General features: G+C 43.2%; 2 protein-coding genes across 5 annotated transcripts in view; both read left to right on the top strand.

Annotated features, from left to right (window-relative positions):
* Positions 1 to 7458, top strand: part of LOC311211321 (WASH complex subunit 2-like) — a 34700-nt gene extending 27242 nt beyond the window's left edge. The window contains exons 27-30 of the mRNA XM_084289959.1: positions 964 to 1176; positions 2732 to 3343; positions 3955 to 4129; positions 6737 to 7458. Coding sequence (XP_084146085.1) covers positions 964 to 1176; positions 2732 to 3343; positions 3955 to 4129; positions 6737 to 6873 — 1137 coding nt within the window. The 3' untranslated portion in view covers positions 6874 to 7458. The remainder of the gene's footprint in view (positions 1 to 963; positions 1177 to 2731; positions 3344 to 3954; positions 4130 to 6736) is intronic.
* Positions 7459 to 9028: 1570 nt separating this feature from the next.
* Positions 9029 to 14426, top strand: part of ZFAND4 (zinc finger AN1-type containing 4) — a 31325-nt gene continuing 25927 nt past the window's right edge. For all 4 annotated transcript variants that reach the window (XR_014618622.1, XM_084290363.1, XM_084290362.1 and 1 more), the window contains exons 1-2: positions 9029 to 9181; positions 9454 to 9756. Coding sequence is in view for 3 of the 4 variants with exons in the window: in XM_084290363.1 (XP_084146489.1) it covers positions 9573 to 9756 (184 nt within the window). In the remaining variant the exon portion in view is untranslated. The remainder of the gene's footprint in view (positions 9182 to 9453; positions 9757 to 14426) is intronic.

Genomic DNA, 14426 nt, shown 5'->3' with positions numbered 1-14426 from the left:
GATGTTGGGAACTGAGAAGTTGAAAATTGAATGACTATAGCTGTGGTACTGGGATGTAATGAGATGCCTCAATAACAAGGTATTCCAGAAGAAGCTGGTAAGCAGTGAGCTGGTTCCTTTATTTAGATATATTAAAATGTAAGCTATGGTCTGGTTGAAGATGTTGATATTAACTTGTCCAGCTGTTGTTTAATCCAGTGTAATTTTGTGCAGAAATCTACAGGTCCTGTTCCCATTAAAACCAAAGAGCCCTCATCTCGGATTGGAAAGTTACAAGTAATTACTTTATTGGCATTTTGACTTTCAAAAAAAAAAATTTAAAAAATCTTCCTTGCCTTACTGATGGCTCTCCCTAAAACAAAATCTTTTTACTTCCCTACCTTACTCTTGCAATTTTTTTTCAGATTACGTTCTATATTGCTACTTTTTTTCCTGTATTGCATGTTTAACATTATTTCCCCCTTCTCACCTTTCAGAGTTGACTATGAGCAATGCTATTTAACTCTATTTGGGGGCAGAGGGTGGGCTGCTTGTTGGCCTGCTAATCTACTCAGCACTACTTTAAGTATGTTCAGAGACTTTTAGGGGTTTTGAGTTTTGGTTGCTTCCCTCTCTGATATGAAAAATCTAATAACTATCTACATTACTGTATCACTAATGTCAGAGCCAGTCTTTTCCTCAGACAGGATACTGAGGCACATAGATTTTTGCCTGATGTAGAGTGGCCATGCTGTTCTTGGAGCTTTATACAGGATAATAGTGTTGAGCACTCAACAGATTTAGTAAGACAGATGACGTGGGAAATGCAGAAGTGAGTAGATATGAGAGAGAGGCCAGGTACTCTTAGGAGTAGAACTTGAATGCCTAAGTACGCTTGCTGCTTCTCTGGAGCCATGTCTGCTCTTGAGCAGTATTAACATGATTTCTTTGTGTGTGTTTGTATGTTTTTTCTCTATTTTGTAGGCTAACTTAGCTATTAACCCTGCAGCCTTACTTCCTGGTGCAATGCCTAAGGTCTCCAACATAAAGTCCCCCTTGCCAGTTTTGGACACTCCACTGAATGAACCCAGCGATGTACAAAACAGTGAAGCCTTCCCTGCTGCAGGAAACAATGAGGAACTGGGTGTAAGCTTTGATCAGCCTATGCAAGCGGATACCTTGCACAGTGCCAATAAGGTAACCTCGGTATTTAACAGGATAGAAAAGGGGATTCAAAACAGGCTGTTCTCTTTCGGAAACCTATGTTTTGACGTGCAAATTCTGCTATCAGTGTAGTCTATCTGAATAAAGGTGTGGAAATCTAATCCACTGTACCAGGCCAATGAAGAGAAGCACAAGTTTACTGCATTCTTAGCTCTGTAAGGGACTTACACATATGCCCAATTCAGTCCCTTTTTAAGGCACATGCATACAGCACCCAAACACATTGTTGTTCCCTATAGGTTGAAGGTATTTTAGTCTAACACCTTGTACTGTCTTGAAGGGTGCCAGCATGAAAAACATAAGGCATTTCTCTAGGCTAACTATAAAATACATTATAGACAGCTGCTGTAGCAAGATGTCAAGGACATGTTACTACTGGAGGTTGAGCTTTATCCCCTCTGTGGATAAACATGTCGTGCTGTCCTGAACTGTCAGTCATAATTCTTTTTCAGACAAAAGTTCAAAAAAAGCCCTTAAAGACAAAACTCAAAAGAAAATAAAACAACAACAAAAAAATACCACACAACCCCCCTAAGCAAACAAAAAACATGCAAACCAAAAAACAAACAAAATAAACCCAGCCACAAACAAAGAAGTTACAGCTTTTGAAATGGTAGATCTGTCTCCTGGCTCACTTGTTTTTTATTCCTACCTTTTTCTTAATGGACTGCAAAAGACATTCTACTTAAGGATTTAACGGTTCTTTAAAAAAATCTTGAATCATACAGTTAAGACTTGGTCTGGGTGTTAATAACAGGGAAGATGAGGTTGAACTGATGTTTACTACTTGTGTGCCCATGTGGTATATCATAGAGGCTATAATGGAAACTTGCAGGAGGATGTGTTTTCATAAAAAGCAATGAAATTAAATGGAAAATGTAATTAGTCATGACCTAGACTAACTGTGCACCACAGAAGTTTCTGGATTAGCAAAGTTTCTGATTAAAGTAGTGCCTAAAGTCAGAGGGTTAGTGTGATTTGCTGACCTGTGTTGTGACTCTCTTCTTTCAAGTCCTATTGCTTTTGCACCCCCGTTCTACCTGCTGTGGAATGACTAGCAAATCAAAAGTCCTGAGTTATTTTCAGAATATTTTCTTACTGCAAGCTACTCCGAGCTTGAATGTCCAGATTCCTTCCTGCAAAATAGGGAGGGTGGATAATGCTGAGATGATGATGGTTCTTGCTGCTTCTCTCTCTGAGCAGATAATGATTTAGTTTCATCATTCCTTGCTCAGAATTCACAACTAAACACTTGCTTAAATGTACAGGTAGCTGCTGAAGTTACGTAAACCAGCATTATAAGCAAAACTTGGAGTTAATTTGGTTTCAGTGTGCTAGTATGAAACGGGTACTGTGTTAATTGGATGTGTTATGAAGGCAGAAAATGTTATAAGGGAACAAAATGTGAATCCTAATGTCTCTTTCATAAATTTGTTGTTATTGGTGTTTTTTTTGTTTGATTTTTTTGTTTGTTTGTTTGTTTGTTTTTTTGTTTTCCTTTATATATAACCCTGCTCTTTTCTTGCAGACCAGGATCAAGGTTACAGGAAAACGAAGACCTCCTAGCAGAATGGCCCGCCGTCTAGCTGCACAAGAGTCTGGTGAGAGTGAGGAGGTAAACAGCACTAAAGAACTGCAATTCTCACTACCAAAACAGAGGTCACCAATAGAGAACGTAAAGGAGCCTCTTGTTACTGAAGGAGAGTCCAAGGAAAATGGCTTTCTGTCTGGCTTGTCACTACCGGCTCATGGCAGCGTTCTTTCTGCTGGGACAAACAAAATTCTTCCTCCAGAATCCACGGATGAAGGAGATGATATATTTGAATCAGAAGACCTTTTTGCAAGCAGCTCAGCATCCAGAACAGCTGCACAGTCAAAGCTGAAGAAGGAAATTCCAGACAATGTGTCTAACGCACCTATTAAGGGCAGAGAGAAAAAGCCTGATCTGTCTGTTCTGGGTAATCAGAACAGCAATGATCTCTTCCAGTCTGTACAGAAAAAATCATCATCGAAAAGCAGCCCTATACCCTTTTTGGAGGAAGAGGAAGATTCTCTCTTCACCAGTCAGAAAACTGGAAAGAAAGAGTTGAGATCTTCTGTCCGGCAAGCTGTTGACCCTACTGCACAAGACATCTTTGAGGTAATGGTTGAAGCTTACTGGAAAGAGTAGGATGGAAAGCCTGCCATGTTGGCCTTTTTGATCCCCAGGGTTTTATGCAGAAGTTTCTACTTAAACATATGCTGAATGGTGGTTGTTGTAGGACTGGGGGTGTGCAGGAGAATGAGTGAGGTAAATTGTCAATTATACTTTGATATTGGGCAACAGAAACCCTTTATTTGGATGTTCATCTGTTTATTAGCAAATGTGGATTAAAAGGTGGATTCTTAACACAGAGCAGACACATCAATGAATGTGCTGTGATGACATCCCTGTGTTTATGACCATTTTCAAAGTAGTGAAGTATTTGGTTCCTTTTTGTTACTTGCCTGTTCAATGCACATTAGCTCAAATAGATCTTTAAAGGAGGAATGAATTTGGCAGACTGGAGAGGTGATACAAGTATCTCTGTATTGTACTTGACCTGTGCACAATCCCACACTAGGGCACTTGCCCTTGGGGACAAGGGACTGAAAATTCTCAGGTTTGTCAATGCTGTCAGTCTTCTAAACATCTTAGCTGCTGTGTACAGGTAATGACTATTCTTTTGAAGTGTAGTGTGTGTTGATGATCTCTCTGTACTTTGCTCTAAGGATGATATATTTGCTACTGAGGCAATTAAACCAATGACGAAAACAAAAGAGAAGATGCCAGAGACTAACCTGTTTGATGATAACATTGATATCTTTGCGGATCTCACCATAAAACCAAAAGAAAGGAACGCCAAGAAAAAGGTGGAACAAAAATCCATATTTGATGATGATATGGGTAAGTGTCTAATGTCTTGTTACTAATCTCATAATATTGTCCAGAGTCATGTTTTCCAGAGATGTTTTAGAACCCTTTGCTGTCCTTAACTATGAGCTGCTCTCAAGTCTCTGGATATATTTGGATTTTACCCCTGGATGAGAACTTCTTAGATCTGTAGAAACAGCACAGGATCTAAATGGTTTAGGAAAGCGTATAAAAGTCCTCTTTTGAAATGAGGAATAATTTAATTTCTGTAGAGATTTTCTCATCTGTGGGAATTAGAAAATTTCTCGTCTGGAGTAAGAGACTAATCTCATCCTGTTACAGCACTAAGAGATATGCTCTCTGTTTAATTTGCACAGCTTCTTGTATCCTGTTTTCAGATGAATCACTAATGATGTGAAGAGATCAGCATCTTTCCTCACATCCCACCTATTCAGATTGAATCTGATTCATCACAGTTTTGCTTGTGCTACTCTTAAGCACGCAAATGTGATGGAATGACCTGGCTGAAGTCTCTAAAGATGTTAGAAAACTTGCCAGAGAATGAAAACATTGAGATTTAAAAATCTTCTGAATTGATATAAAAAATAACACAGATTTGCAAGTAAGATATTTGAAATATGGATGGGATCAACAAAAATATTTGTCTGTTTTTTTGCTATATGTAGCCTATATCAAACAAAAGGACTTCTGAAACAGCTACCCCTTCTAAATAGTTTTGCACAAAAAATCAGAACCTCACATTGAAAAACAATTTGAGAGTATCACTTGAAAGGAACTTGGAAAATTAGTCACAACAGAGCCTGTTCGTGCTTCTGCTTTTGACATCTACTCTGGTCCTAGAGCTTGTTGTCTGTTACATGTGATGTTGATGCCTACGAGCAGCTACAGCATCCTGTTATCTGATAGACTTTGTTTTCCTCTAAAGCATTGACTGTTTTGTGGTGCAGCTATAGGTATGCAGCTTTTTAGTGCCCAAAACTATGGAGTTTCAGAAGCCCAACAGGAGCATAGGGAAGATAGTTGATAGTGAGGATGCTCTCTTGGCTGTAGGCTAGTAGAACGGGCACTTTCCTACCATGTAGGTTAAGGATTGGCTTCAGGGATTGTGGTAGCACTTTATTTAGGCTGAATGTTGCTGTCCTAGAAAATCCTTTCTACTGCAAATAGCTGGATGCAGTTTGGTAGGGTGGAGGAGGCAAGCTGCTTGCTTTCTTTGCCCTACTGCAGCTTTGTGTCATTATTTGGTGCATTTGTGGTAAGCTTGTGGTTGCACATTAGGAGGAATTTGTATTTCACATCTTTATTCTAGCCTCCTCAGTGACCTTATGGCTGATGACACAAACAGCTTAATCAACAGCCATCACTGCCCATCTGGGACAGTCCAAGAAAAATGGAGATTGAGCTTTTTTTGTGCATTGACAAATGCTGTTTTCCATGACCAAAACTCTCTCCTCTTTCCTAAACCTTGTTATAAAATATGAGTGATGCCTCTTACTGCTGATGTCACTCACTGTACTTCCCAGCTGCCTGTGAATCTAATTCATGTGATAGGTTTTTGCTCTGGAGCGATGCCAGTAAGGGATTACTTTATTTTACTGCTGTTCTAAACTGCTCTTGTGCTGAGATGCTTTCCTGGATTATTCCTGTGTAATCTTTTATGATAAGCACAACAGCAAACATACCGGAGAGGAAGAAGCAGTGAGGACAGACAGGCGAGTGTGCTGTGATAGGCTACTTCTTGCTTGGCCTCTGCTCACGGTTAAGATATATGTTGAAGTCTGGAATATTGGCATTCATCCTCTGGACCAGTAAATAGCTATGAACCTCAGTGTAAGGTGTGTTTTCTAAATAGGGATTCATGACTAGCCTTGTGAATTGCTGTGAGGTATCTGACTCACTAGTCACTTCAGTGTTTGTACTGTAGAAACTGTCTTCTTCCAGGAGTATAGCCACACACGAGCAGCCCTAGCCCCAACAAGAACTGCAGGTCTATGGGCTCTGCTGCTGATACAGGGTATCTGTGTTGGAGGGTTTCCTCTTACCTGTTGTCCTTTAGGATAGCAGTCAGAGCAGTCTGCCTCCTTGCATCTTAGCTGTGCCCTATTCTCAAGTGATGTATGCTGTGTTTTTATTCTGCCATAGGTTAAAGATTCTCTCTATGGCTAGCAGATGCCACAATAGCTCCTAGCAAGTACTGGTTTTCTCTTGTGATCTTCTTTGACACCAGTCTTGGCTACTCTTGGAGTCTCTCAAGTTCTTCAGACACCAATGTTCTAGATAAGTGGAAGGTTATCTGGAACTTGCACAATGAAACTTATTGTGGAGGTTTAACTTATTAGTATTTCTCAAATGCTTCTGAGAGTTCAGACGTTATAAAATACAAGTATTATTCTGCTTTACCGAGAAGAAAAAATGTTCTTGATTTGACTTACAGCTAACAGCTCCCACGTATGTCCTTACAAATAGATGTAGAATTGCAAGCAGCAGGAAAGCATTTGTTTATCACAGAATGTCCTTGGCAGTCCCTGTTGTGTGCTGGGGACTTTTCTGTACAATGTTACTTCTGTTTAGCAGTTAATTCCCATTAAAAGCATCTTTTTTTTTTTCCTTCCCCTCTAGATGATATCTTCTCTAGCAGCCAAACCAAGATACCCACTCCCAAAAGTAGATCTTCCCAGACAGCCTCGGAAGTGAAGTCTGAAAGCAAGGCACTGAGCACATTTGATGACCCACTGAATGCCTTTGGAGGCCAGTAGCCAAGGGGAATGTGTTGCACAGAGGAGGCCTTCCTTATGCTCTGTCTCATACACTGGATTCCCTAATCCAGTAGAGCTGAAATGAGAGCTGTGGATATGTAAATGACAGATTACCCATTATAAATAGTTAGTATGCTCTTTTACTGGGTTTAATTACTCTTAATGATATATTAAAAAAGGACGGTAACCTGCTATTTTTTTCTATGGTGGCCAGATGAATATAGCCTGTGCAATACCTGCGACGAAGTAATCTATTATACAAAGTATAGTTTGTTTTATTGAACAGAGCTATAGAGAAAATCATTGATATTGTTAAATAGTAAATGGAGTCTGTTAAATTAGATCCGTCTGTACGTTTTGCTTTCTACTTTACCACTTGTTAAGGACATCTACATTGTGCCTGGAAAATAACCCAAACTACTGCCGTGCTTTGTCTAAGCCTGCTATCAGTCTCCTGAGCTAATGTTGGCGTAAGGCAGGATTCTGTCTGTTATTAGGTATAGCTCTTAGATATATCTAATCAAGCACTTGGAGCAGGAATTGATACCAGGTAGAGACCAGTTATTTCATACCGGCAGCTAATACGGTCTATAAAAATAAATGCTTAAAACTTCTCTGCCATTGTGTGTTACAGAAGAGTACCTAGTGTTCTATGAGAACAATAGAAACCTAACGTTGTCTTCTATTCAAGTTGTAAGCCACTAAATGAGACTTCAGCCTGCTTGGATTTGTCAAAGCTTTGCAAATAACACTTCCCCAGCAGTCCATCTATACTGAGCATGCTTGGTCACTTCAGCGTTGACAAGCTTATGTGAATTCCTTAATGCAGCGGCTCACTTGTGGCAAAGGCTTGGATCACCTCTTACTGTCTGCTTTTCTTTCCTATCTGTAACACATCATAGGCTGGTTACAGGAACTTGTTATTTTGTGTAAGCTCTCTAACTCTCTACTGTATTTGGCTTAACCTTCTTGGTTTCCTTATTTTCTAGATTATCCTTGTGGAAAGGATGTAATTAACCATATTTCATGTCCAAGCAGAGCAAATGTATAAATTTTACTAGTGACTGCCTGAATTTCTAACTTTTAAACTAGGTGTGCTGTTTTTATGATAGGAATGTCCTACCTTAGCTCTTAGCCTGTTCTATTTTCTGTGAGTTTAAAGCAGGTGCTCAGAGGATCTCTTTAAGAGCAATTCCTGCTGTCACTGAAGCCCTTGTTCTGGGACACCTGCTTCCATCTACCCTTACTTCAAGGGCACAGAAACTACAACAGATGGAGCATCTAGCATTAATGAGGGTAAAGCAGAAGGGAAGGGTGGAAGGGGTAAGAACAGAGAACTATCACGTATCGATTTGCAACAGAGGTGGGCCTGGTACTGACTCACATTAAGTGGGGGTAAGCTGGGAGTAGCAGCTTGGAGGAGAAGGGGGGAGATGTCTGCAAACGGGTGCCTACAGTGAAAGCGCTCGCGATGTATTTATAGGCACTGCATCTGTTGCATATGCCTCATACATGCCTCATGCATATGTTTGGACATCCTCTTTACTCCTTTCTTTTGTGCTTAAAGCAGACTGAACGACAGCCAGGGGGGAGAAAGGAGAAAGATGGGGGATTCTTCTCCTTCTTTTCTCCACCCTCCTTTCTTTTGCTCCCTTTGCATTAATAATTGATACGAGTATGGCAGAGCCTGAGGCTCACGAGCTGAGCACCCCAGGGGCTAGGAGGAGGTGGAGTAGGAGGTAAAAACACGCACGGCAGGGGCTTGAGGCTCCAGTGGAGAGGAACCCCTCGTGAAGCCTGGCGCCACAGCCCAGCTCCAACCTGTCCTACCCACCCCCCCAGCCTGGGGCATCCCTGAGGCGTGGGACTACACTACCCAGGAGCCTCTGCGGCCTCCCTGTCACGTGCCCGCCGCCCCCAGCGGAGCCGCTGCATCCGGGCCCTTCCCGCGCCCGCCCCGCCCCTTAACGACCACAACAAGCGCCCCGAACGCTCTCGGCCCCGCCCTCCCCGGCGGCACCGGGAGCACCGCCCCCGGAGGGAGCCGATTGGGCGAGCCGCCGCCGAGCGGCCCCCTCATTGGCCGGCAGCTCCCCGGGGGAGGTCATAAAGGCTGCGCCCAGGCGGCGCGGGGGCTGCCGGGCGGCGGGCGGGCGGTGGCGGGGCGGGGGGCTGCTGGCTGCCGGCTGCCACCCCTCGGCGGCGGCGGGTCCGTGGCGGCGCCGCTCCGCGCGCAGCCGCCGGGCGAGCAGCGCGGGGGGAGAGGGGCCGGGCCGCCACCCCTCCGAGGGCCCGGCGGCGGCCGCAGGTAGGTGGGCAGGGAGCGGGCCCCGCCCTGCTGCCCCGGGAGAGCGGCGGGGCCCGGGGAGAGGCCAGGCTGAGGTGAGGGGCGGCGGGGGCGGGCGGCCGCTGCCCTCCTTTGTTCGCGGCCCGGCCCTGACGGCGCAGCCCGGGGGGTGCCCGGTGGCCGGCGCCACCCGGGTGCTGGCTGACCGACCGCCGGCTGCGTGGGTTTCCTTCCCGGTTGGACCGGGACGGCTGCGCCCGGGCGCTGTTAGAGCTGTGCCCGTCCCGTTGTAGGTGGAGGAGCCCGACCATGAGCAGCGACACAGCGCACCTGTCCCCCGGGCTGCCCTGGCTGGAAGCGCAGCGCGGTTTCCCGGCGGATCGGCTCGCAAGGAAGTTGTAAATCCTTTGTGATGGCCAACAAGAAGGAGCCTCCCTTTTTCAACGAGGATAACATGGGGCCGTTTCACTACAAACTTCCTTTCTATGAAACTATGGAGCTCTTCATCGAAACGCTCACGGGAACCTGCTTCGAGCTGCGAGTTTCTCCCTTCGAAACAGTTATTTCTGTGAAAGCGAAAATTCAAAGACTGGAAGGTACCCTTATCTTTTATTTGAGCTTAAACTTTACCACTTTAGAGGAAGTCTTGTTCTACAAATGATAATTCCTAAAATCAAAGCAGAAAATTTAAGTGACTCATTCAGTAATAGGCATAAGCAAGGTGCTCGTTTTATGACTTCAGTTTAAATGGATTTTTTTTTTTGCTATTGTTTCTTTTGTTTTCCTATCAGCTCATATCTTAGGCTTCATTGGAGTGGGTGTTTTCCCATTTTTTCCTCTTTTTGTGTGTGTTGTTAGTAAGATAAAGCATAAGAAATTCATAACAAATCATGAATTGTCTTGATGTTATTTGGCATGTAATCTTTGTGTTGTTCAATGGATTATGTGACACAAAATTTGCTTGTTAACCAGCAAGGGCTCTCAAAACAGAGGTTATAAGCTTGAGTCTCTCAGTATGTCTTTACTGCAGCTCCGAGGACACTTAAAACTTGGTGCTGTAGCTGTCGCTTCTTAGGTTCGTTGGTTTGTGGTAGTTTGGATTGTCCGTGATACCATAGTCCCAAGAGCAACTGCTGTGCAGGCCAGCTACCAAGACAGCTTGAAGTTACTGATTTGAGTTTTGTTCAGGTGGCTGATGTGTTGCTGGCAGGAGTCTGGCTGAGTGCTGCTGTGTCTTTGTGTGATGAACTTGGCAGGCATCTTGTAAAGCGATAACCTCCTTTAGTTTATGAGGCTGGTCTGTTGGTCTGGCTAATGAAAACAGAAAATATGTGTTGGATTAGTCTTCTGTCACCCCTTTCTTATCCTGCATGGAAGAACATGATTGTATCTTCTCGCTTCATAAGCCTAACAGAACTCTGCAAAAGCTGACAGTTGCTTATTTCAAGACAAGGGATCCGGTTTACTGAGTCTGCTCGTCCATCGGTTTTATAATGCTTCTGTCCGTAGAAGCCACCTTTTGGGAGATGTAAATATGATGCTTTAGACTTAAATTGAGGATATTCTCCTTCTCTTATGGAAATCTGTGCTAATGAGCTGAAACATAAGAGTTGCAACAATAAGGGTGATGTTCTGCTAGAGGGATCACATACTAGAAGCTCCAATATGCAAGTAACACTAACTTTACAAGGTTCAACAAGGCCAAGTGCTGGGTCCTGCTAGGACACAACAACCCTACAGACTGGGGGAAGAGTGGCTGGAAAGCTGCCTGGAAAAAAGGGACCTGGGGGGATTGGTCGACAGCTGGCTGAACGTGAGCCAGCAGTGTGCTCAGGTGGCCAAGAAGGCCAACAGCATCCTGGCTTGTGTCAGAAATAGCATGACCTGCAGGGAAGTGATTGTTTCCCTGTGCCCAGCCCTGGTGAGGCAACACCTCAAGCACTGTGTTCAGTTTTGGGCTCCTTGATACAAGGACATCGAGGTGCTGGAGTGTGTCTGGTGAAGGGCCTGGAGAACAAGTCTGATGATGAACAGCTGAGGGAGCTGGGGTTGTTCAGGCTGGAGAAAAATGAGGCTCAGGGGTGACCTTATCTCTGTAGTTACCTTAAAGGAGGCTACAGTGTGGTCGGGATCAGTCTCTTCTCCCAAGCACCAAGTGATAAGATGAGGAAACGGCCTCAGGTTGCGCCAGGAGAGTTTTAGGTTACATATTAGGGAAATTTTCTTCACCAAACGGGTTGTAAAGCATTGGAACAGGCTGCCCAGGGGAGTAGCTGAGTCAGTGTCCCTGAAGGTATTTAAAAGACACATAGATATGCTTAGTGACATGGTTTAGTGGTGGACTTGGAAGTGCTAGGTTAGGTTTATGGTTGGACTAGGTGATTTCAGAGGTCTTGTCCTATCTAAATGATTCTCTTCTGCTCTATTCTATAACTAGAGTTTACATTAGGATAGCCATGTGGACATGCTTTTGTTTCCTGTGGACAAGGCTGTAATTAAACATGAATCAGAGAACATGTTGAGGAACTCCTGGAGGCTAGAGGTGAAACAGGACAAGGAAAGGTGTTGTTTTTTTCTTCTCTGGTTGATTGAACAGTAGGAGAGGTGTGAGCAGATACGTGATACAATGCTACAAGTAAATTGAAAGGGAGTATAGGCAATAGAGTACAGGAGAAGGCAGTCTATATAGACAATACAGATAAGAGAAAGAGCCTGGAAGGATGCATGAAGAGACCAGTGGGAAATGTGAGAGAAGAATTTGAATTTCTTGTAGTTCAAAACAGGAGACTGCAAACAGGCACACTGAACTATATCTACAGCCTATTGTTGGGGGCTGGGTGAGCCTAGCTTAAAAAGGCATCACAATTACATGTGATCAGTACTAAGGTTATAGCGTTGTTTATTAGGAATTTGGTTTACATGTTGTAGTTCTCCGGATGATAAAGCAGTTAGTGGCTTAGCTGCCTGCTGCGTTGAATTAATTATTAATAAGTAAATTTCATTAAAACACAGAAGAGCTTGCTGGTGCTTACCACTGAATTGTTAGAAATCAGATGAAATACTTAATACTCCAGAACATAGTTAAAAGATCTGCAACTTCCCAAGTCATAATTCACTATAACTTGGAGGGGAGAAGGCAGAAAAATACTGGTTGTGTGCATAAGTATGAAGGGAACAGAGGCTATGATAAATCCATTTTATGTTGCATTTGAGGCTACCATTGCGTGATTTTAAAAAACAAACAAAAAAAACACAACAGCTTCTCAGTATTGAAGTTTCTGCTGCAATGTACAAGTTGAAACAATGAATCACCCATGTGAAGGGAAAATCCTGAAATAATTTCGTGGTTGTGGTCTAGCAGGGGAAGCGGAATGCTTACTTCTGTTCCTGTTGCAGCAGCGATTTTTCACTTATTATTATTGTATCGTTTCAACATTCATGGGGTGTGAACCTCCCCAGGCATATCTGCCTGCAGAATGCCTCCTACGTACACTGCTAGGAGACACTACGGGGCCCTGAGCGTGCGTGTTGTCTCCATGGACTGATCTATGTGCGAGGAGGATGGTAGAAAAGCATGCAAAATAAGTTCTGGAAAATGATTAGTCTTGCTAACGTCTCCAAGCACAAAATTTTGAATCATATCAGAAGTTAACAGATCTGTTCAGTTGTCATCAGCGCCTCTAATTGTAGGAGGCTAATACTAAAACTAAATTAAGAAGAAGTGACCTCTGTCAACAACTGGAATATCAATAGCTGTGGACAGTAATAAGAATGGATAGTATGGGTGTCACGTAAGGAATCTTCAATACTTCTGATAACATTTGTCATTCTCGGTACCTCTTTAATGATCTGATGGGAAAGGGTTTGTTTAGAGAGCTGCAGTAGACATTGGTATCCTACTAAAACAGAGCTCCTTTATCTCTATCTGTCTCATTCCAGTTGGTTTTAGGTGGTGAATATGGGTAAAAATGCATCTATGGGTTCTAGCACATCTGAAACTTCAGTGCAAATCAACTTGTAAATTGGAGTTCAAGCAGACCCAGTGTGTGTATTTGGATCCCCTGCAGGCATTTGTCTCAGATACGTTCCGTGCAAAGTAAGCGCTCAGTTACCAAAACTTTGGTTTGTTACAATGATGACTTTGGAGCTACCTGTCACGTCGAGTCTCACATTCACTGAATGAGCCTTTTTAGGTGGTGTGCTAGAGAAGAACTAGCTCCCTTTGTCTCTGCTGGTGGCATAAAAGCCAGAATACTCAGTCAACAGCAGGATGTGGTATTGTGAGCAGTGCTGCTTGCTCCCTTGGCTCTACTCAGTATTTTAAATCAGGACCATGTGTTGATGATCATAGGTTGGATGCTACCTGGGTTTCAAGGTGTTGTGAGAGTCTGAGACATAACTTAGAAGTCAAGGTTAAAAATAGCAGGAGCTCACTAGAAGAGGAAATTGCTTCTTACTTAGAATAAATGCTTTGGTCACTCCCTCAAGTGATCTTTTCTTGCTTCCTCCATTGCACAAGTCTTTGTGGCTGCTGGGCTGGGCAAGGTTTAGTATTCTTCATTCAGAAACACATTATATTGAATTTTAGGAAGGAGCATTTAGACAGCACACGCCTAGTAGTGATTAATTTTTTGATCTGTAAAATAATTGTGGATAATACCAGGAAATATGTACGCTAATGTAGGTTACTGTCATGCAAATGGTATCTGGGGATTTTGACAGTTATAAAACCAGTACCTGCTGCTGTTAGTTGTTGGGAATCTTTGCAGCTCTTCCATAATGTAGCTAGGTAATGGGGCAAAATCAAGACTGTGGGCCCAGCCTGGCTGTAAGCAGGAACACAAAGTAAATATTTAAGAAAGTCTCCAGCAATTTCAACATTAGATGAAAGATAAGTACCAAGTTTGAACTTTGACTTTGAAATATTTGTGTTTTTAAACATAGTAACCTTCTACCCACAACATAAAATCAAGCTTACTCTGAAATCTGTGGGTTTTTCTGGGTGTCAACCAACATCCATTTCTACGAGCTTACTTGGTGTGCCAGAAAGAAAAGCAAAGGAGTGAACCTTAAGGGTGTGACTGACGGGATGATTCAGAGACAGAATCAAATCCCTACTTCCCTCTTTTTTGCCCCCCTTGCCACCATTTTAGTAGGTTGTGTTGTCTATTGAAATGGCTGCAGATGTGCCGACAGCCTGAAGAAACTTCTTTTCTCTCACAGCATCATTTGGCTTGCCCCCTTCCATTCGAGTGTTGAGCTTTAG

Source organism: Netta rufina (assembly GCF_964035555.1).
Source record: "Netta rufina genome assembly, chromosome: 7".
Taxonomy (NCBI): Eukaryota; Metazoa; Chordata; class Aves; order Anseriformes; family Anatidae; genus Netta; species Netta rufina.
This window is presented reverse-complemented; position numbering and strand designations above follow the sequence as displayed.